Source organism: Balaenoptera borealis (assembly GCF_965194805.1).
Source record: "Balaenoptera borealis genome assembly, chromosome: 9".
NCBI classification, from domain to species: domain Eukaryota; kingdom Metazoa; phylum Chordata; class Mammalia; order Artiodactyla; family Balaenopteridae; genus Balaenoptera; species Balaenoptera borealis.
Window position 1 is genome coordinate 37,397,032 of NC_138873.1, and position 22,435 is coordinate 37,419,466.

Here is a 22,435-nt window from a genome sequence, read left to right on the forward strand (position 1 = left end):
TCCTTCAGAATTGACCATATTTACCAAGATTCACTGTGCTTTTTTTTTCCTCACTGTGCTTTTTTTTGCCTCCCTATACAGACAGTGAAAGAATGTTGATGAGAGAGGTCCTGTGGTCATGATAGGTCCCCTTTTAAGCCATGGAGACCCTTAGGGAAGGCTAATTCCAGAGTTTTCTGCTGAAGTCCACCCTCTGCCTGATGGCCTTCATTATTAAGAAATCCCATTTTTTTTTCTTGTCTCAGTGAAATGTGTTTGGGGAGGAGGGGTGGGTGGAAAGAAGTGAATTCCCTGAATAGGGTCAGAACTACAAATTCTGTGAGTGAATGAGTAAGAATCAACTATAATCAGAGAGACAGATCTTCTTTGATGTTACAGAAAAACATAGCAGGCTAATTACATCTGCTCTCTGGAGACTTTTATTAGAAGTTAGAACTGTGGGCTCTGTGGACAGAATCTGTGTTTGAAATTTGGATTTGTCACTTAGATGCTGTGGCAATACAGAATATTGTGTGGAACTTATCATATCCTTAATATTATCTTACATTGCAGACTGTTTATAATAGAAAAAAGAGTAAGAGAGGTAACTTTGCTATTCTAATGCTTTGGATATATGCCCACATAGAGACCTATGAAGGAAGAAAATATAGTATCTCTCAGTCAATTACATAAAATATATTATTTCAATTTACTCGTTTGACACTGTGTCTTGATTCATGATGCATTATAATTAGGAATATTTTCCATTTCTAAAATCATTTTAGCAAGAAATCCATCTTATTTTAAATTTATTGGATATTTGAAGAAAATATTTGAAGAGATAATATCTGAAGTCTTCCCTAACATGGGAAAGGAAACAGTCACCCAAGTCCAGGAAGTGCAGAGTCCCATACAGGATAAACCCAAGGAGGAACATGCTGACTCTCATATTAATCAAATTGACAAAAATTAAACACAAAGAGAAAATATTAAAAGCGGTAACAGAAAAGCAACAAATAACGTAGAAGGGAATCCCCCTAAGCTTATCAGCTGATTTTTCAGCAGAGATTCTGCAGGCCAGAAGGGAGTGGCATGATATATTTAAAGTGATGAAAGGGAAAACCTACAACCAAGAATACTCTACCCAGCAAGACTCTCATTCAGATATGATGGAAAAATCAGAAGCTTTACAGACAGGCAAAAGCTAAGAGAATTCAGCACACCAAATTCAGCATTCACAACAAATGCTAAAGGAACTCCTCTAGGTGAAAAGGAAAGGCCACAACTAGAAACAAGAAAATTATGAATGGGAAAGCTACATACAGTAAAGGCAGGAAATCATCCATAAACAAATATGATATCAAAATCAGCAATTATGAGAATAAGAGAGTACAAGTGCAGGAAATTGGAAATGCATTTGAAATTAAGAGACCAGAAACTTAAAACAATCTTGTATATATATATATGTAGATTGTTATATAAAAACCTCATGGTAACTGCAAACTAAAAATCTACAGTAGATACACAACCAAAAAAGAAAAAGGAGTACAAACACAACACTAAAGATAGTCCTCAAATCACAAGAGAAGAGAGCAAAAGAAGAAGGGAAGGAAAAAGCCCTACAAAAACAAATCCAAAACAGTTCACAAAATGGCAATAAGAACATACATATCTATAATTACCTTAAATGTAAACGGATTAAACGCTCCAACCAAAAGACACATATTGGCTGAATGGATACAAAAACAAGACCCATATATATGCTGTCTACAACAGACCCAGTTCAGATCTAAGGAAACATACAGACTGAAAGTGAAAAAAGGTATTCCATGCAAATGGAAATCAAAAGAAAGCTGGAGTAGCAATACTCATATCAGACAAAATGTACTTTAAAATAAAGACTATTACAAGAGACAAAGACGGACACTACATAATGATCAAGGGATCAGTCCAAGAAGAAGATATAACAATTGTAAATACGTATGCACCCAACATAGGAGCACCTCAATATATAAGGCAAATGCTAACAGCCATAAAAAGAGAAATCGACAGTAACACAGTAATTGTGGGGAACTTTAACACCCCACTTACATCAATGGACAGATCATCCAGAAAGAAAATCAATAAGGAAACACAGGCCTTAAATGACACATTAGATCAGATGAACTTAATTGGTATTTATAGAGTATTCCATCCAAAAGCAGCAGAATATACATTCTTTTCAAGTGCATGCGGAACATTCTCCAGGATAGATCACATGCTGGGCCACAAAGCAAGCCTTGGTAAATTTAAGAAAATTGAAATCATATCAAGCATCTTTTCCAATAATAACATTATGAGATTAGAAATTAACTACAAGAAAAAAACTGTAAAAAACATACACATGTGGAGGCTAAACAATATGCTACTAAACAACCAATGGATCACTGAAGAAATCAAAGAGGAAATAAAAAAATACCTAGAGACAACTGAAAATGAAAACACTATGATCCAAAACCCATGGGATGCAGCAAAGCAGTTCTAAGAGGGAAGTTTATAGCAATACAATCTTACTTTAGGAAACATGAAAAATCTCAAATAAACAACTTAACCTTACACCTAAAGCAACTAGAGAAAGAAGAACAAACAAAACCCAAAGTTAGTAGAAGGAAAGAAATCATAAAGATCAGAGCAGAAATAAATGAAATAGAGATGAAGAAAACAATGGCAAAGATCAATAAAACTAAAAGCTGGTTCTTTGAAAAGATAAACAAAATTGATAAACCTGTAGCCAGACTCATCAAAGAAAAAAAAGGGAGAGGGCTCAAATCAATAAAATTAGAAATGAAAAGGAGAAGTTACAACAGTCATCACAGAAATACAAATGATCGTAAGAGACTACTACAAGCAACTGTGTGCCAATAAAATGGACAACCTGGAAGAAATGGACAAATTCTTAGAAAGGTACAATCTCCCAAGACTGAACCAGGAAGAAACAGAAAATATGAATAGACCAGTCACAAGTACTGAAATTGAAACTGTAATTAAAAAAACCCCCAACAAACAAAAGTCCAGGACCAGATGACTTCACAGGCGAATTCTATCAAACATTTAGAGAACTAACACCTATCCTTGTCAAACTCTTCCAAAATATAGTAGAGGGAGGAACACTCCCAAACTCATTCTGTGAGGCCACCAACACCCTGATACCAAAACCAGACAAAGATATCACAATAAAAGAAAATTACAGGACATAGACACAAAAATCTTCAACAAAATAATAGCAAACCGAATCCAGAAATACATTAAAAGGATCATGTACCATGATCAAATGGGATATTTACAAGGGATGCAAGTTTTTCAGTATCCACAAATCAAACAGTGTGATACACCACATTAACATATTGAAGAATAAAAACCATATGATCATCTCAATAGATACAGAAAGAACTTTTGACAAAATTCAACTCCCATTTATGATAAAAACTCTCCAGAAAGTGGGCGTAGAGGGAACATACCTCAACATAATAAAGGCCATATATGACAAACCCACAGCCAACATTGTTCTCAATGGTGAAAAGCTGAAAGCCTTTCTTTCCTCTAAGATCAGGAACAAGACAAGGATGTCCACTCTCACCACTTTTATTCAACATAGTTTTGGAAGTCCTAGCCACAGCAATCAGAAGAGAAGAAGAAAAGGAATCCAAATTGGAAAAGAAGTAAAACTGTTACTGTTTGCAGATGACATGATACGATACATAGAAAATTCTAAAGAAACTACCAGAAAACTACTAGAGTTCATCAATGAATTCGGTAAAGTTGTGGGATACACAGTTAATACACAGGAATCTGTTGCATTTCTCTACACTAACAACAAAAGGTCAGAAAGAGAAATTAAGGAAACAATCCCATTTACCATCGCATCAAAAAGAGTAAACCTACCTAAGGAGGTAAAAGACCTGTACTCTGAAAACTGTAAGACACTGATGAAAGAAATCAAAGGTGACACAAACAAATGGAAAGATACACCATGTTCTTAGATTGAAAGAATCAATAATGTCAAAGTGTCTATACTACCCAAGGCATTCTTGGGATTCAATGCAATCCCTATTGAATTACCAATGGCAATTTTTGCAGATCTAGAACAAAAAATCTTAAGTATGGAAACACAAAAGACCTTGAATAGCCAAAGCAATCTTGAGAAAGAAAAACGGAGCTGCAGGAATCAGGTTTCCTGGCTTCAGACTATAATATAAAGCTACTGTAATCAAAACAGTATGATATTGGCACAAAAACAGAAATATAGATTAATGGAACAGGGTAGAAAGCCCAGAAATAAACCCATGCACCTATGGCCAATTAATCTACAACAAAGGAGGCAAGAATATACAATGGAGAAAAGACAGTCCCTTCAATAAGTGGTGCTGGGAAAACTGGACAGCTGTATATAAAAGGGTGAAATTAGAACATTCTCTAACACCATACACAAAAATAAACTCAAAATGGATTAAAGACCTAAGTGCAAGACCAGATAGTATAAAAAACTTTTAGAGGAAAACATAGGAAGAACACTCCTTGACATAAATAGAAGCAATATCTTTTGTGACTCGTCTCCTAGAGTAATGAAAATAAAAACAAAAAGAAACAAATGGGACCTAATTAAACTTAAAAGCTTTTGCATGGCAAAGGAAACCATAAACAAAACAAAAAGACAACCCACAGGATGGGAGAAAATATTTGCAAATGATGTGACCGACAAGGGATTAATTTCCAAAATATACCAGCAGCTCATGCAGCTCAATATTAAAAAACAACCCAATCAAAAAATGGTTGGAAGACCTAAGTAGACATTTCTGCAAAGAAGACATACAGATGGCCAAAAAGCATGTGAAAAGATGCTCAGCATCTCTACGTATTAGAGAAATGCAAATCAAAACTACAATGAGGTATCACCTCATACAGGTTAGAATGGCCATCACCAAAAAGTCTATTAACCATAGATGCTAGAGAGGGTGTGGAGAAAAGGGAACCCTCCTACACTGTCAGTGGGAATAAATTGGTACAGCCACTGTGGAAAACAGTACGGAGATTCCTTAAAAAACTAAAAATAGAGTTACCATATGATCCAGCATTTCCATTCCTAGGTATATATCCAGAGAAAACCATAGTTTGAAAAGATACATGCACCCCAAGGTTCATCGCAACACTATTTCCAATAGCCAAGACATGGAAGCAACCTAAATGTCCATCGACAGATGAGTGGATAAAGATGTGGTACATAAATACAATGGAATATTATTCAGCCATAAGAATGAATGAAATAATGTCATTTGCAGCAACATGGATGGACCTAGAGATTATCATACTAAGTGAAGTAAGTCAAAGACAGACAAATATCATATGATATCACTTACATGTGGAATCTAAAAAAATGATACAAATGAACTTATTTACAAAACAGAAACAGACTCAGAAAACAAACTCGTGTTTGCCGAAGGGGAAAGGTGAGGGGGACGGATGAATGAGAGTTTGGGATTAGCAATGCACCCTACTATGTGTGGAGTGGATGGTTGGCAGGGACTTACTATATAGCACAGGGAACTCTACCCAGTGTTCTTTGGTGACCTGTATGGGAGAAGAATCTGGAAAAGAATATATATATATACATATATATATATATACATATATATATATATATGTATATATATATGTATATATATGTATATATAGCTGAATCACCTTGCTGTACACCTGTAACTGACACAACATTGTAAATCAACTATTTAAAGAAAAAGAAACAAAGGAAACACAGTTTGCTGCTCTTCCTGATTCGCTAGGTCTGGGGCGGGGCTGTGAATGTGCGCTCCTAATAAACTCCCAGCTTCAGCTGATTCTGCTGATCCAGGGTCTGCACATGTGTTGATAACCACTGTTACAGTATGTACATACTTTAAGAATATAAGTCAGTTTGTTCCTCCAAACCATGTAGGGCTTTTCCATACAGGAAAAGCCAAAGTCCTGACAAAGCTTTCAGGGGGCCAGGTGCCCTGGCAGTTGCCTCCCTTGCCTCATTCCCGAATCCCTTCCGCATTGTTGAGAAACTCTGGCTGCAGGGTTGTTTCTGGAACAAACCAGGCACAGTCCAACCTGAGGGCCTTTGCACAAATAGATCCCGCAATTAAACGAGTCTCCCCTAAACAGGTACAGGACTCAGTCCTTTACCTCCTTCAGCCTTTGCTTAATTCTACCTTTTCACCTGATTTTAAATTGCACTCCCCCTCCCCCCTCCCACCAAGCTACTTGGCATGTTGATTTCTGCAGCATTGTCTCCACCTGACCAGTAAGAACTACATCATTGCTTATTATCTACCTCCTCCCACTAAAACTCAAGTTCCACGAACACAGAGACCTGTGTTTATTGTATTTACTGGTGTTCACAGTAGTGATATTCTTTCCCAGGACATAAGAGGTGCTCAACACATGCGTGGAATATGTGTTTACAGAACGGAGATACCCTAATCTGACCCTGTTTGTTCATGCTGTGGACACAGGCATTAAGTCACCTCAAGAACAAGGCATAAAGAACCATTTGCAGAAAATGTCTCCTTTGCAAATGGGTAAAGCCAAGTCACCCAAGTGTGTGTGTACGGGGAGTGATGAGTGGGTAGGACTTTAAAAATGCTATTGCCAAATGACTTAGTGCAATTTGACAATTCCACAGCTGTCAGCTATTTGTTGTTTTTGTGGTTGATAATCAGTCTGTTGGGCAGTAGAGGCAGGTGGAAGGTATATCCCCTCTCCACAACCCTATAACCAGAGTGTATCACAACCAAGATGAGGCTTAGAGCCCATTCTGATAAACATATAAACGTTCATTAGCAATCAAGCACCAAGTAGTCACATACTCTAAGTTCAGAGAGTTCCCTACACTTTGTCCCCAAGCATTCCAAAAATAGGGTAAAAATTTCACTCTGGGGCAAATGCACTGATACCCACCAGGCAGAACTGGTCAAACCTTTCATCTCTTCAGGTATTTGAGACATCCATGGAGGCAGGGCGGCTGAGGAGGGAGAACCCAGCCCCACAAGTTGCTCACAGTACAGGGTACAGGGGAAGGTGCTGGGTTGATGGGCTGCTCGGTCCCTAGACCCTGTCCACCCAAGGGTGGTGGCATCTGTGCAGTTTTCAAGGCAGCCACGTGGCTTGGCCATTGCTCATTGTGCCAAAGAGAAATTATTTCTGATGTTCCTTAGAAGTAGAGGAAGGTATTTAAGGTGCTTGGTAGTCTTCTCTAGATATAGAATCTCATTTAAGTTACTTCAAAGTTAACTAAAGGCCCCTAGAATATAGACGAAAGGTATTCAAACACCTTACACTATACTGAAATATTTTTATTTAAACTACACATAGATAATATAATAAGCATCTTTATATATACACATATATAAAGTTTAAAATGTGTTTGCTAAAATCATCAACACATTAAACTATGCAAGTGAAATCGTTTCAAGGTGCTTTGCTTTAACATCAAAGCTGGCAATGAAACAAAAACCGTTTAATTCATTGAACTCACTGGATTTCCCAGTCCCGAGGACAAATGAAATAAAGAAACCTACAACCATCACATAGTTAAAATTCCAAATTCCTAACTCTAACCATTTACATTCTGTTTGTAGGATCTTCACCTTTGGAAACTCCTATCATCTTTCATGTAGACCAAACCCTAACACTAAACACCTGACACTTAACACCTCAAATAGGGGATAATCAAACTTCTTTAAAAAATCTCCTGGACACAATTGGTGAGTTTGTTCACAACTAATACACAGAAATACACATTCAGTAAATCTCACAAAACTACTAGCCTTTTCTACCAAACATTAAAACAGTTTGAATTGTAACAGGAAAGGCTTCCTGTCCTTAAACAGGCAGAGTTGAGAGATGTCTAAGGTAGTTTGTAAATCTAAGTGGTTTAGAACAACTCAAAAGCGTTTAATCGAAGCAGAATGTTTCCTTACAGCTCCTAGTCCAACCCCTGCTAGTTGTGCGAGGCCAGACTAGGCACCCCTGCATTGTGGAGTTTTGCTCTAAATCCTAGGCAGAGCAGCAGGGTGGGGTGGGGAGAAAGTGGCCACATCTTCCTCTGCTTGGGTGACCAGCCTCTGGTTTGCCCAGGACTGAGGGGTCTTCCCGGATGCAGAACTTTCAGTGCTAAAAGTGAGACAGTCCCAGGCAGCAGGGCCAAGTTACTCACCCAACTTGAACCCTTGGCTCCTCTCCTAGAAGGATCCCTCCCAGCTGTCCCCAAGGCTGGGAGGATCTCCCAAGAGTGGTTTTCTTGTTCACAGTAAGCTGCTGAGCTTCGGAGGACTGTGTCCAAGCTTCTTCCCTCCACCCTGCTTAGCCATGTTCATGGGCTCGGCCCCTGAAGGCCCCAGCTACCCCTCCTCAGCCCCAAAAACCTAACCAGGTAGGAGGCTGATGGTGGCGGGGCAGGTGCGGGGCTGCAGGCACAGGTGGCTGTTTGGTTTCTGCTGTATAGCAGGGTGATTTGGTTCTACGGATATATATTCTTCTTATTCTCTTCCATTATGGTTTATCACAGGATACTGAGTGCGGTTCCCTGTGCTATACAGTGGGACCTTGTTGTTTATCTATTTTCTGTTTAATAGTTTGCACCTGATGGTCCCAAACTCCCAAACCATCCCTTCCCCACCTCCCTTGGCATCCACAAGTCTGTTCTTTATTAGATCCCTTTAATAATTAGATCAGACTGAATATTCGTGGAACGAGAGAGCCGAGAAGTAGCAAGAGGTTATTATTGGCATAGCTGACCACTAGAAGCCCCTTAGGACCATGTTTCCATAACTTACGAAGCACAGGGCATGCTGCCTCCTGTCATCGAAGTGCTATGTGGGTACCAGGCCGTCAGCAAGTTATGAGCTGCAGAACTTGGGTTTTCGTGCAAGTTTAAATGTCACTCTTCAAAGACTCAGCGTGTCGTGAAACAAACTTAATTGAACCCAATCACCTTTTTCCTTAACCTGGCAAGGATTCAACACCCCTTATCAGTCGCAACAGTTCTCTTGTCAGCATTCATGTCACCAAGAGGAAATGACCCTGATCCCAGTTCCAGTGTTTCATGGTGACATGCATCCATACTTGTCCTATTCTCTCCCACGGGACACATCATCCCCATCTTAGGAAATGTGTTGTCAGTTGGGTCTTTCTCACAGCAACATAACTAGTTACTGGTGGAGAAAAGATGTAGACCCAGGTCCACCCAGCCACCCAGCTGGCTTCTATTCCTTGATGCTGGGAACCATGTGAACTCAGTTGTAGCCTTGCTCCTTCCTATTCTTGTAAACCTAGGCTTTCTTGGCTGCTTTGATGCCAGGAAAAAAAAAAAAAAAAAAGGATTGGATATATACTATCACTAACCTCAATAATTCTTATTTTAGAATTTTAGTGGGCGGGATTGAGAAACAACCCTTGTTGTTATTCTTGAAATTTATTCTCGAAGTTGTTACTAGATTGAAGTACAGCCGTGAAATGTTAGCGCCCATGCACTGCAATGGATTTCAGTTATCCATACAAAATCTTTCTTTAATAAAAGTGTAATAAAAACCTGACTAATCATACATATAACCAGTATTTGATCCAATTCATTGGAAGTTCTGAAAATACTCACCAGCCTTGGTAGCCAACGTATCCAATCTATTTTTTAAATTCTTTTTTGAGACATAGTTATTTTTTTACTCAAAATCCCAGGAATATTTTTAATAATAAATGAAATATATCCTAATTATGTCTATTCCATTAACAAAATGGGGATAACTTTGAAGTGTGGGTGGAGGCAGAGGAATTTTTACTCTTGGCTTATCTAGCAAGCAGGGCTAGCTTTTTGGGCATGCGGTGTGTATCACATATGATCCCCATGCTCAGAGGAGTCTGCTGCTTGGTTTAATGCTCTACTGTCCTCTTCAGGAAATTCTTAATATACTATTTTTGAGCATGTGGTGAGCAGAGGAGATACCCTGGGGGGACAGCCCTGCCAGTGTTTGTGATCTAACAGCAGTGCCTGATGGCTCTGACTCAGTCCCCTGGGCACAGCATGCAGAGCAATTGGTCTGGCCAGCCCCAGGGCAATCCAAGGAGCCACTGGGCTGAGTGGGTGACCGGGAAAGGACCTGGGACCAGATTGGCAGTGGTGACAGTGAAAGCAGCAGAGGAAGTGACTGCTGTACCCCTGGGGAAAGCAGAGGGCCCAGGCAGCCCTGGGAACTGTGGGAGGCCGGCTTGCCCGTTAATTCACCAAGAGAACCGGTCCCTGCAGCTCCTGAACAAATATTAACTATGCTTTAGTGCTGGGACAGGGACTGCTAGTGCTCAGGCAGTAAACTTTGTCAAATTATTACAAGATAAAAGCATACACATGGATATTGCAACAAAGCATATCAGAGTTGTTAGAATTATTCAAAGAGTTTAGAGTCTCTGGTTGTGAAAACTGCTGCAACATTGTAAACAAATATCCAGTTAACACATAGAAATTAGTCTGTAGCTAGCAGTAGACAGCTCTTTTCCTGTGAACTTCAAATGAACAAATTACTAACTAGGAAGACAATTTTAAAATTATTTTTCTTGTTATTGAAAATGACAGCAGCAGAACACATAAGTAGGTGTTTTCAATGATGTAGAAACCATGAAGCCATTTTCAGCTTCTTAAACAACTTCAAGTTATAGGAAATATCAGAGGAAATACTAAAGTGCCACTGTATAATTTTTAAAATTCAGATTACACGAAACTGATTTTTATGAAGAGTTAAATCTTTTTAGAAAAATTGTTCTGTGAACCATTAGTTCAAATGATGAAAATTTATATTTCAAAATAATTTATCAGAAATATACCCAATATTGTCACTTTTTATAAAATATTCTTCACAGCTCCAGTAATAGGTGTATCAGCAGAAAGATTCTTCTCAAAATTAAAAATTATAAAAAACCATTGATGCATTTGCCGAGATGATTGATGTCATATTTATACTGATTGCAAATGAATTGGCTAAAAGCATAGATTTTGATGACTTAATCGTAGAAAAGTGAGTCAAATCTTATGATCAATCAAAATATCCCACTTAATAGGCTATTGTATTTAAAATTAGAACACCAAAATATTATGTTTTATAATTTATATTTTATATGGTTATTTATGTTACTATTACCCTCATTATGTTTTGTAAGTAATAAAATATTTTAAGGGAAAATCTTTTTTAGCAGCACTTTCTTCTTACTCCTTGAAAAAGGGGCCCCGCAAACTGTGTAGTCCACCCTGATAGCAAGGTTTAGCACCGATGCTCCCCTCCAGACATCTTCTCCTTGAGTTCTTATTCTTTACAACTTGAACTGACAGATGCTTTTGCCCATTAGAAATAGAAATGTTTCATGTTTAAGAATATTTGCCTTTTAGCACTCAAAACAACACATTCACTGAATATGCTCTGTTTTTCCATGAATTATTAGCCTCGGCCTCAGCCTCTCAGCCCTTTGGCTTTTGCCTACCTACCTGCTTTTGGAGATGGGAAGGCTAGTTCCATGGTGCGTGGAGCACAAGGTTGTTATATCCTTACCATTGGAGGGTTTTTCATAGTTTTCACTCAATTTGATACTTCCCCACTGACCTACCAGTCGTAACTCAGTGTCCATTTGTTTGACTTCATCCTAAGAGTCTTGGTCAGCCTGACATAACAGTGACAAGAAGTTCAGGTGTTCTGGTGGCTTCCACTGTGAGGCTGGAAAGATTGATGTCTAGACAGCTGTGTGCAAAAACCTCTCTGCACGTGGAGATCAACATATCCCCAAAGGATATAATGAGTAAAACTAGAAGAATAATGAAGAAAAATGACAGGCGCGCGGAAGGGGAACAAACAGGGTATGCCTCTGGTAAATAACTCCCTGAAGGACTCTTAGAAAAGACTTGCTGATTAATTGAATCAATCCATCATCCTTGGGGTGACAGCATCAATTTGCAATCTTTTCTGGGAGTTGTTTTATTCCATTGCTGTTACCACTTAAATTCATATGAGGGTACAATGAGAGGTTAAAAAGTATACCTGTTTTATTATTAGGGTACCACAGTTCTGTGCTCTCATTATAGAAACAGCTTACATTGATTTTAATAATGGTTTAAAATGTCGGAACATCAACATGTGGCTTATACAAGGATTTGTCCTCTTTGAATTTATCTTACAGAAATCAGCTTTTAATACCCATCAAAATTTTAAGCTCATTTGCTTCTAAACTCTATAATGTTTAAGAATTTTTGAAAAATGATCTTCTTTATAATTCTGGGGAATATAAAAATATCTATCTTTATCCCTTTTAGGAGGAACTCACCTTCATTTTCTTTGTGGTCACTGGCAGCCATAGCTTGTGATACTTCTGCAGATTTCAGTGGTTAATGAGACCCTTGAGTGTATTCTCTAGTTCGAGCTTTTGTTGAATTAAAAGAAATAGAGTATATACATGTCGTGGAGATTTTGCTCTCATACCTATTAAAAATGATTGTTTTAAGACACTAGCATGTTTTAAATTGGACATAATATATCAATCACAGATTTCGTTCTTTCCTTTCTTGGGAGTGGGTGGAAGGTAGATGTAATACAGTGAAAAGAGGACTGAACATGGATCCTAAGCAAAGATTCACATGTGAGGAGAATAATTTGGGCTTCATTTTTTATAATGTAAGGATTTTAATATCAAAGCTTCCTGAGTATAAGCGTTGATTGCCATAATTTTACCCAAGACTGATAAAATGTCTGAAGGAAGATTTTTCTTGAAAATCATAGGAAGTATTCAAGATGGAACAGCTTGAGTAATCTTAATCTCTCTAATATTAGCTATTCATAAATGTATTATGAAAGAAGTAGAAGGACTTCTAACCCTGAAACTGAACATACTTGGTTGACTAATATATAAGAACATATCATATATACATGTTAACATATGGGTACATGTTATTGATATTTAAGAGAACTCTAACATGTGGGTGAAAAGTGTTGCCTGCCACTTCAGTAAACAAAGGATGTTGCAGCCATCAAGCCAGCAGGCACTGCAGCCGCCCCTGACTGTGCACACTGAGGGGATTCAGGATGGAGAGAAGCAGGACACTGGCCCTAGAGACCTGAGGTGCATATCAAAGGAAGGATTTCAGTGAGCCGAGACTCTTGCATCTTCCCATACACAGAAAAGTGCTAAATTCATTAACTTGAGATGTCTGGTTTTCTTTAATTAATAGTAATCTTTTGATGTTCTGACTACTTGGTTTTTGTTGCAAAAAACTCCTGTATGTCCCGGCTCCTGCATTCCCTCTTCGGAGCAGTCCCTCAGGGGAGTGACCGAGAGGCTGTCTTCCGGGCTCAAGTCCTCAGTTTTGTCTGACAGATAAAACATAATTCTCAACTTTTAGGTTGTGCATTTTCCCCAGTAGACAAACATAAAAATGCATATTTAACATCGAAACTATACGGAACTTAATACACAATAATTCAGAAGCATTTTCTGGTCTTACACTGTCTTAGAGTCTTCCTTATCAGCGTTCATTGTGATTTACACAGTCCAGAGCCACTTGACAAATCCCAGTTGTCTGGGGTGTAGTTTATTCTATTCTAACCAGAGTACACATAGTAGAATTTGTTGTAGAATGGTGAGGTATTTGCATTTTCAGGATAAATGGCAATCTTGTATAATCTCTTAAGCTCTGTTGGCCTTAGTTTACTGTTTCTATAATGAATGAGTTTATATCTCAAGTTTGTTCTACAATGTGATCTATTTAAAATGTTTATTTCTGAGTTCAAATTGTCCACTTGTTATAGTACAGTGGAATGTTGGATATTTGCTTCACTGTTTCAGAGATTATGTTTTTTAGTAGCTACCAGATGAAGATCTTGGTACCACCTGTTATTTACCAAATGCACATCTTATTTAGTGGAGAACTCCAGACTAAGGAATCTTTTCTTTAGATCGCGTGTAAATACATGATCTTTTCTTAGGTTTGACCTATTAACTTTTGTCTCTTTTTATGCAACTGAGGTCTTGTGTGCACTTGCCCTCACAGTGGGAAGCAGCATCCTGACAGACATTCCTCACTCCTTCAATGAACCTGCATCAGCATACTTTTCACACAGGGAACATAAGTGAAAACAAGCTTGATCATGTACAAGGCTCTCACCATGTGGCCTAGAAGTGAAATACTACAAGTTGATATTCAGCTTCTTGTAATGCTTCCTCAAAGCCTCCCTTATTTTCAGTCAGTTTTGGCATTTCGGCTTCTGGGGGCTGGTGTGCGTCTGTGTGCTGTGAGAGGAAGGACATAACCCCAGCAGCCTGGAGCAGACCAAGCCCTCTATCCCTTGAGTACATATGGTAAACCTCAGCTGACATTGTGGCTATACTATCACAAGTGCCGGGGGTTAGTCTTTTCAACTTGCCTATCCTATTTCAAAATGCTCACTATAATTGTCATCAAAGTCTATGTCATCAAAGGGGCAATAAGTGAGTATTTTAAATTATTTTATGTTAAATAATTTGACATACAAAAAAATGAAAAACCCTACCTATGTTAACCAAAGTTTTATTTAATATAGTGCCATATAATCCAGCTATTAGCCGGATGCTAACTCTAAATTCCAGATAGAGGAGGGAAAAAAGTTCTCCACATGACAGCAAGTCTATTCCAGGCAGTCTCGTAAAAGAACCCTTAGAGATAATGAAAGTATGTGTTACCTATGACTGAGCTAAAATGGTGCCAAGGCCTGGCATTCCTTTTTACTGCTGACACATCCCTGTATGGTATAGAACATCAGCATTGCCTCCATGTCAATGGAATAGGGTGTCCCTGTTAATGACATAATCGAATACACTTTGAGAAGGAACAAGGGCTTTTAGGGATGGCTCAGAAACTTGATTGTTTTTCCATTTATTTTTAAAATGCAAATTACACTAGTAAGTCAAAAAAATCACTCTGTTAAAAATACATTCAGAATTAACAAATGCAAAAAAAAAAAAAAAAGACACAGGATTGTAACTCTTGCCTTCTGAATATTAGGTTTATAACAAAAGCTCAGCCTAGAAAAATAGCATTCTTCACCGGATTTTGAGGAGGATACAGCTGTACAACTTAGATGTTTTTCCAGATAGAATCACACTACTGTGCTCCCTGCCCACTGATTCCTTTTTAGTAGTCAACAACTGTTTTCAAAAATTTTGGTGGTGATGATAGTAGTGATTAGATGGTAACTTGGCTGCAACTTAAAGCAGGAATATGAGGGTTTAGTCTCTGTGCATTTAAATCTCTATCCATATACATGTCTTATAAGGTGGAATCTCATCACAGCATGAATGTATGGTGAAACCTCATTTTTAATAGTCACATTAATACTCACATCAGAATAATTTCTGGCATGTATAGTATTTATATTTTAAGAATCAAAGGATACATTGGTAAGTATTTTTCTCATACATTAAACATGCATGTCACTATAAAATCATCATATGAGGTTTCACTGACATGTTTGTGATTGTATAATTTTATGCATGTATATATGGACAAACGTATACAAACCACTGAGAAAATTCAAGCATAAGTGCTGGAACTTTTTTCTGTAGTTTATATTCTAATAGTAACCTTTGTTCCTTTGTTATTTTCAAATGCGTATATGTGTAGATCACAGACATCCATGCAGACACAGTAATGGGACTGGTTTATGTCGATTTGGATGGGCTAACGTTCAAAGTAGGTTAACCCAATAACTGAAACTTCTTAGAAACAAGGAGAAGAAGTTGCTCCATGCCAATTTATAACTTTTCAAGTCTGAATTTCACTGCATTTAAGGGTGGTGTATTAGTTCTAAAAAGAAAAAAATTGATTTTAGTGTCTCAGGTGGATCCAAAAAAAATGACTCCTCTGAGTTCCTGACAAGCCTGAGCTAATTATGTTTTTCACTAATGAAAACCAAATAATGTTTGAATATATAGAACAAAATTTCCTAGGAATTCAGAATATTCCATAAATACATTGACCTACTATTAAGTTTCCAAAGGCATCTTGTTGCCAACTACGTCAACAGCACAGTTTTTCTGCCACAATAATACAGGAGGATTAAAATACACTCTAACACACAACAGATCCCCCAAATACCACAAAGAGATCTCAAATATTTCACCAAGGTAACTATTGCTCCCCCCACCCACCCAAAAAATAATCTCGTACGCTGAAGTTAGGAAAAAAAGTTCACCTACGTAGGGGCTTCCATTTGAATTAGATATAAAAGAGTAAACATAGCTAATACATATTCAGTTGGCCTCTGTTGATAGAAATCCACAGCTGTTTCTGTGTTAGTAAAAGACATTTGTAGATACTTATAAAAGCACCTAGAGTGCAATAAATAAAATCAGTGAGTTAAGCCATTTCTGTTCTCTGCTTCCAGTAGATTAATGAGTTTAGTAGATTGATACGTTCCACTTTGTCCCACCCAACCCCCTCAGAAGACCTTATTGAAGAATTATAAAGATGACGATTATTACTTTGTTATTATTACTTGTCTTTTTTTGGCCACCATGGAGGCTCAATGGTAAAAGCACTTTGCTGACAGCTGGCAGTTTTTGTACACAGACACACTGCAGTTGCTGAGCTATGCAGTCTTGTTTCTTGACATGACACACACAGACTTGAACTCATTTGGAATTAATAGCAGTGTGTTAGCCTAAAGGAAGTGACTTGGGGGTGTCTGCACTGAGATTCTCAGGCGCACAACTTAGGTGGGTTAAGGCAAGTATGTACGGTACAGCCTTTAGGGCAAACAACCTGCCATTTCAGACTTCAGTTACAGGGTCGTCATGGCATGTTTCGTTTGTTTGTTTTTTGCAATTACATTGCCTACATAGCCGTGGTGCTATCAAGACATATGGAGTGCAGAAGACAGGGCTCTCAAGCTAATGTGCCCTGGATGACTTCGCAGCTGGCAGAGGCCGACTGGCTGGGCTGCAGAGCAGTTAGTGACGGCCAGCAGAGGGCGCCAGCACGTCTCCTTATGAACTTTCCAGAGGCCTGGGAGAAAGCAGCCTGCTTCCAGGAAATCCATGATGGGCGCGTCCTGCATATCTGTCTGTCTCAGTTAGGAAGAGGAGGCCAAGTAGAATTGGTTGTGTGCGCGCATGTCTGTGTGTGTGTGCCTGTGTCTGTGTGTGTGTGTGTGTGGTCCCAGTGTACATGGAGGCTTTATGTTTTGTTAGTATGTATATATATTTAAACTTAGTTGCTTCTTGCTCTTCAAAAAATGCAGGAGGCCACTGCGAAACAAGTTCTTTGAACGGTCCAGGAGCTGATATACTGAAGCCATTTGTATTATTTCGACCTGAGAGAGAGAGAAAAAAGATGTTTTTAATCAAGGGTGAGAGCTCAGCACCTTTTCTCACCTCTCCAAGCACAAGAGTAAACCAAAAAAAAAAGAAAAAAAAAAAAAAGAGATCCAAAGCCCAAATTGTGCTTTAAATAGACAGTTTTCCTCTCCTCTTTTTCCTCGGTGCAACCTTTTGGATAGAGGCCATTTATGGTAATTTAAAATCCATTTTCTGGGGGCAAATGAATATGTATTGCTGTACAATTAGGCTGTCAAAAAGAATGCAATGTTTTCAAATGTGGTCTGATATAGCATGGAGTATTCTCACATTTATACTGCAGGGAGCCCAAACAGATCTCGACCTGCTTCGGCACATAGGTCAGTGGTAGTCAAAGCAGCTACTTTGTTAGAAAATCAACCTGCGGGCGTGGGAATGTTTTTCCACAGCAACTTCATAGCCATTATTTGTTTCAAAGAGTTCTCCAAACTGTAAGAGAAAAATTAATGAAAACTCTTCCCTTTTAGATGGATTATAGATAATCTGAAGAATTACAGGCCAAGAACATTCACCCAACTTAACTTTAAAAAAAGAGGACTGTCTATTCATTGACTACAGGAACTGAAACACAGCTGTGAATGGAGGTCAGTTAGGACAGTGTTTTCAAAGCCTTGTCCAGGCTCTGAGCCACAGAAGATTTCCTGGGTATAATGGAAACCCCACAGCTAAAACTGCACATTGCTTTTAAGCATCTGTTTTCCTTCTAAGGAACGGCTTTTATTTCCAGTTGCTATATAATATCATTGGGGGGCTTGAACTGGCCCATGATGTTAAATTACTCTTATTTTATGAGACTTATTTATGGCAGGTTGACAGGAGAAGGTCCACCCCACAGGACAAAGATACAGGAGATGCTCAGGTCTCTGCCTCTCAGCAGGGGATGAAGTTTATGCTTGAATCCGTTTTGGTTTTTCATGGGATTTTAATAGGCAGTGACTCTCCAGTGATTGTATTTGAGGGCTACACAGTTGAAAAAGCGCTTCATTCAACACCACATATAATGTGAAATCAAAAGGGAATAAAGGGAACGCAGGAAAAGGGGAGGGTGCAGGCATGTATGGAACTATGGCAGCTAAGTTAGTGTGAGGAAGTAAAGATAAGTAAATATAAAATCAGGGAATGAAATGTCAGAGCAAACTCAGCAGTCCACATAAGAATTTGGAAAAAACTAAGCGGTCAGGAAAACCGGTTGATAATTGGGGCTGTGTAAGTAACAAGTTGTGTGACCTTTGGTTTTCTTTTCTTTCATCTAGTTTCCTCACCTGTAAAATAAAATCTTAGTGTTCTAGTACTTGAGGTCTGCTAGAGGATTCTTTGTAGAAGGCATGGTAGTAGTATTTTGACTGGTGACTTATTAAACATTTAACTTATTTCATGAGCAGTGAGACTTGAAAACTCTTATATAATTTTACTATTCTCAGGCAGTAAGGAGGAAAATAATATTTTTATTACTTTTGGTTCAGCATTTAAAGTACTTATAAAATCATGAGAAGTTTTGTCTTCAAGGAATTTCATTCTGGACATTAAATTTGAAGAGTCCTCTAATTAAAGACAACATTGGAATTATAAATGCCTGGTTTGAAACTATAGTCTTGATTATATATAATCAGCATTCTCATGTTATTATCAGAGCTGATCCTTACAGAGTGGTTGCATCTAATTTATTATATTTTGATCATATTTATTGATCATTCATATTGACCAACACAATGTAATATTATATGATAAGAATGTTGTGTGATATTGTCAGAAGCAAGAAATTGCAGGACTTGTAGATGTTCTGGTCTACTCTTGAGCACAAACATATTGTTACATGTTACTTGGGCTGATATATGTGATATATTGTTTACAGAGGAAACCTTTTGGGAATGAAATACAGTGTATGGTGATTTCTGAGTTGATAAAATCTTTTCATGAGTAATATTGGTTAACATAAGCATTGTTACTACATCTAAGAAATTATGTTTATTAAACATGTAGTATGTGACATGTCCTATGTTGTACATGCTCTACAAGCATTGTTTTATGTAAATTCAGAACAACTATATGAAGTGCATATGCTATTGTCTCTATTTTGCAGGTGAGGAAACTTAGGCTTGGTGAGAATAAAGTTACTCAAATAAAGTTATAGGTCCAGGGTCATAAAGAATTTTATCTCATGCAGTCTGCCTTCAGCAGCTCATCTTAACCCCTACTCCTTACCACACTACTCCTTACTGCTTTGACTTTATTTTTTAATAGAACACTTTACACAAGGCTATGTTACAATATTGAGAAGAATGGTAAAGAATGTAAAGGATTTATCATTTTATTTTTTGCTTAAGCTATCAAATCTGGGAGGATAGGAATGTTACGGTATAAATAGAAATACAACTATAGTATGGGGCAAAACAAAGAGAAATATCAGAGGAAAAAGATTAAGAAATGTTTCCTAAAGGAAGTATATTTTAAGATACAATTTGAAGGAGAGTGGGATTTGAAAGAGTGGAATTTGGGGAAAAAAACCCAACATTTGGTGTCAAGAGAACAGCATGGACAATTGGAAAAATACATGTCATATTTGCAGATGGTAAGAGTTTTAGTTTGGCTGTAAAAAAAAAAAAAAAAAAAAGGATAAGGGGAGATATCAGACTATGTGTGCCCTCAATAGATGATAAGCTTCAGGAAGCAGAGACCAGTTCTTATTTATCATTACATTTCCCTGGGGTCTCCCAGCATTGTCTGCATATGGTTGAGACTATTAAAGGTTGAAGAGGAGAGATAATATTTCAGTAGAACACTGGGGCCAGATCAGAGTAGATTTGCAAAGTCTGATAAGGAGTTTTGACTTTGTTCAGTAGGCAATAAGGAGTCATTGATAGGTTTTGGACAGGTGCCTAACATAATCAGAGTGGTACTTTAAGAAGATTAATTTGGCAGTCACATGGAAGGTGGGATAGGAGTTCTAAAATAAGAAAGAGACTGGAAAACTTCAGTTAATGATTGCCTGAATTAGGGCAGTGGTTTTGGGAATGTAAAAGAGGGGATGTGTGATGTCCTGTTTACAAAAGGGATGCTTTGAATGACATACAGTATTGGCTGATTTCTGAACTCTTTTTTATGAGTGGTGTTACCAAATGCTTTTGGGAAACTACAAGAGACACACACAAAATGCAGGCATGATGCATAGATCATTCCCTTTGTAAAGAAAAGCTTAAAAGGGGATGTATAAGGATTACTTTAATCTCTCTGGAGGAGAAGTAATCCAAAAAATGTGTTTATTATCCTACACACTAACAATATTAAAAGGTAAAATGATTCAATGGTGGAGGACAACGACGACAAACACGTATCTTCAAAGAGAGAAGCTCACATTTCGAAATGAATTGGAATCTTACTTTCTATTTTGATCTTCGCTTGCAATTCAGCATATCACTTGATGCTGATATATAGAATTTGTTATCAGTTGTTATCCAAGGGAATTTGCCTAAACACAGATATAAAAATCAGGCTCTGATTGTATGTCTGCTCTCTTGAGTGCTAGAGTTAAGGGTCTGATAAGTTTCAGTGTTAATATTCTGGTTTCATTTTCACTTTTCACACCAGAAAAATGAAAGAGTATTATTATTTTTTAACACTACACATAATTAAGGTGATAACCTATCATTTATCATCCAAATGAGAACACTTTTAAGACCAATAGGGTGTGCTGGTAATAATTATATCAGGACAACCCATGTAAACTAAGACTGTACTGGGAAAACCAGGATATATGGCTTATATATAGTTACATATAACTACCTACAATGTTATATCATTTTCAAAATATACAAATTTTGGGTAATTCAAAGAAGTTGTATATTATATTGGATTTTTAGCCATGTAGTTGATACTTATGTAAGACTACTTTTAAAAGTAGCTTTAGAGATGGCTTTCCTGGTAAGTTAAATATTATTCATAATTTTAAAAAAATTTATTAGAATTATCTCAGTCAGAACAATATTAATAGAAGAGAAAATACTGAAAGTAAATGACTGAAGGAAAGCTGCATGCCATCTATTTTGTGCCACAATAACATTTTCTTAATCATCTTTTAGTATCCCAGAAGAATACCTCCAAAGTAAAGTACTTACATGTACATAGGCTGTAGCTGTAAATGAGATGTCTTCTGAGGCCCCTGATAGCCATAAGAGTCAAAGCCACCTATGAAATCAACTGAAAGGGACAATTGCCTTAATTAGTTAACTTTTCAGAAGAGATAAACGTTCATGATCAAGGTCTCACACAGATTACTAATATAAACCTTTTAATAATCTATTAAACCAGAACTAGCTAATTGTGGAGGAAAAAAGATAGTTCCTTCAAGGCAGTGATTTTTTTTCCCCCCTCAACTGTGAGATTCAATTATTGCTTTACAAGAATCTATTCACTTGGGAGAAGAAATTTATATACTCCTTTGAAGCAACCAAGACCTAATTGGAGCAATAAAATTCACTTGCACAATTAAGATGCTATATGTCTTTTTGGTTAGCATGGAGATTTTCTGCAACACATTACAAATGTAAAAAATAATGATCGCTCAAGTGCATGTACCTATCAGCAATTGCGGCACTAGTAATAGTGTTATATCCTATGATTGTCAAGTACAAGGTGCTATGGTGGTGGTCATGTAAATTAGCTCAAAATGGCTGTCCCCTGCCATTATGTGGTTCATAATCTCAAATAGACAATCAGAAATAAAGATGTGCAGCAAACTCTAACCAAACATTCAAATGCAATACATACCTAGGTATTTAAGGTACAATGAGATGTAACAAGAGTTACTGTGGTAGATTATATTATCCAAAATGGCTGCAACAATATCTCCTATTCCATATCTGCCTGCAGTGTGACCTTGACACTCACCCCATCCTGAGGTTTGGGTCTTTGTCCCTTCCTCTTGAACCTGGGTAGAACTTTGTGGCCACTTTGACCAGTAGAGTATGGTAGAAGTGACACTTTGTGACTTCCAAGGCTAGATCAAAAAAATGTCATGCACTTTGCT

General features: G+C 37.7%; 1 protein-coding gene across 11 annotated transcripts in view; it reads right to left on the reverse strand.

The window, feature by feature from the left end:
- Nucleotides 1–5,656: 5,656 nt before the first annotated feature.
- NKAIN2 (sodium/potassium transporting ATPase interacting 2) overlaps nt 5,657–22,435 on the reverse strand; it is a gene marked incomplete at its 3' end in the record, with an annotated part of 1,018,208 nt that continues 1,001,429 nt past the window's right edge. For 6 of the 11 annotated variants that reach the window (XM_082406283.1, XM_082406281.1, XM_082406282.1 and 3 more), the window contains 3 exons: nt 21,525–21,606; nt 20,790–20,878; nt 5,657–17,369 (listed from right to left, as the gene is read on the reverse strand). In XM_082406283.1, coding sequence (XP_082262409.1) covers nt 20,854–20,878; nt 21,525–21,606 — 107 coding nt within the window. Of the gene's footprint in view, nt 17,370–20,764; nt 20,879–21,520; nt 21,607–22,435 lie in introns of those variants that run through there. The other 5 variants (XM_082406284.1, XM_082406280.1, XM_082406276.1 and 2 more) reach the window with 3 other exon arrangements.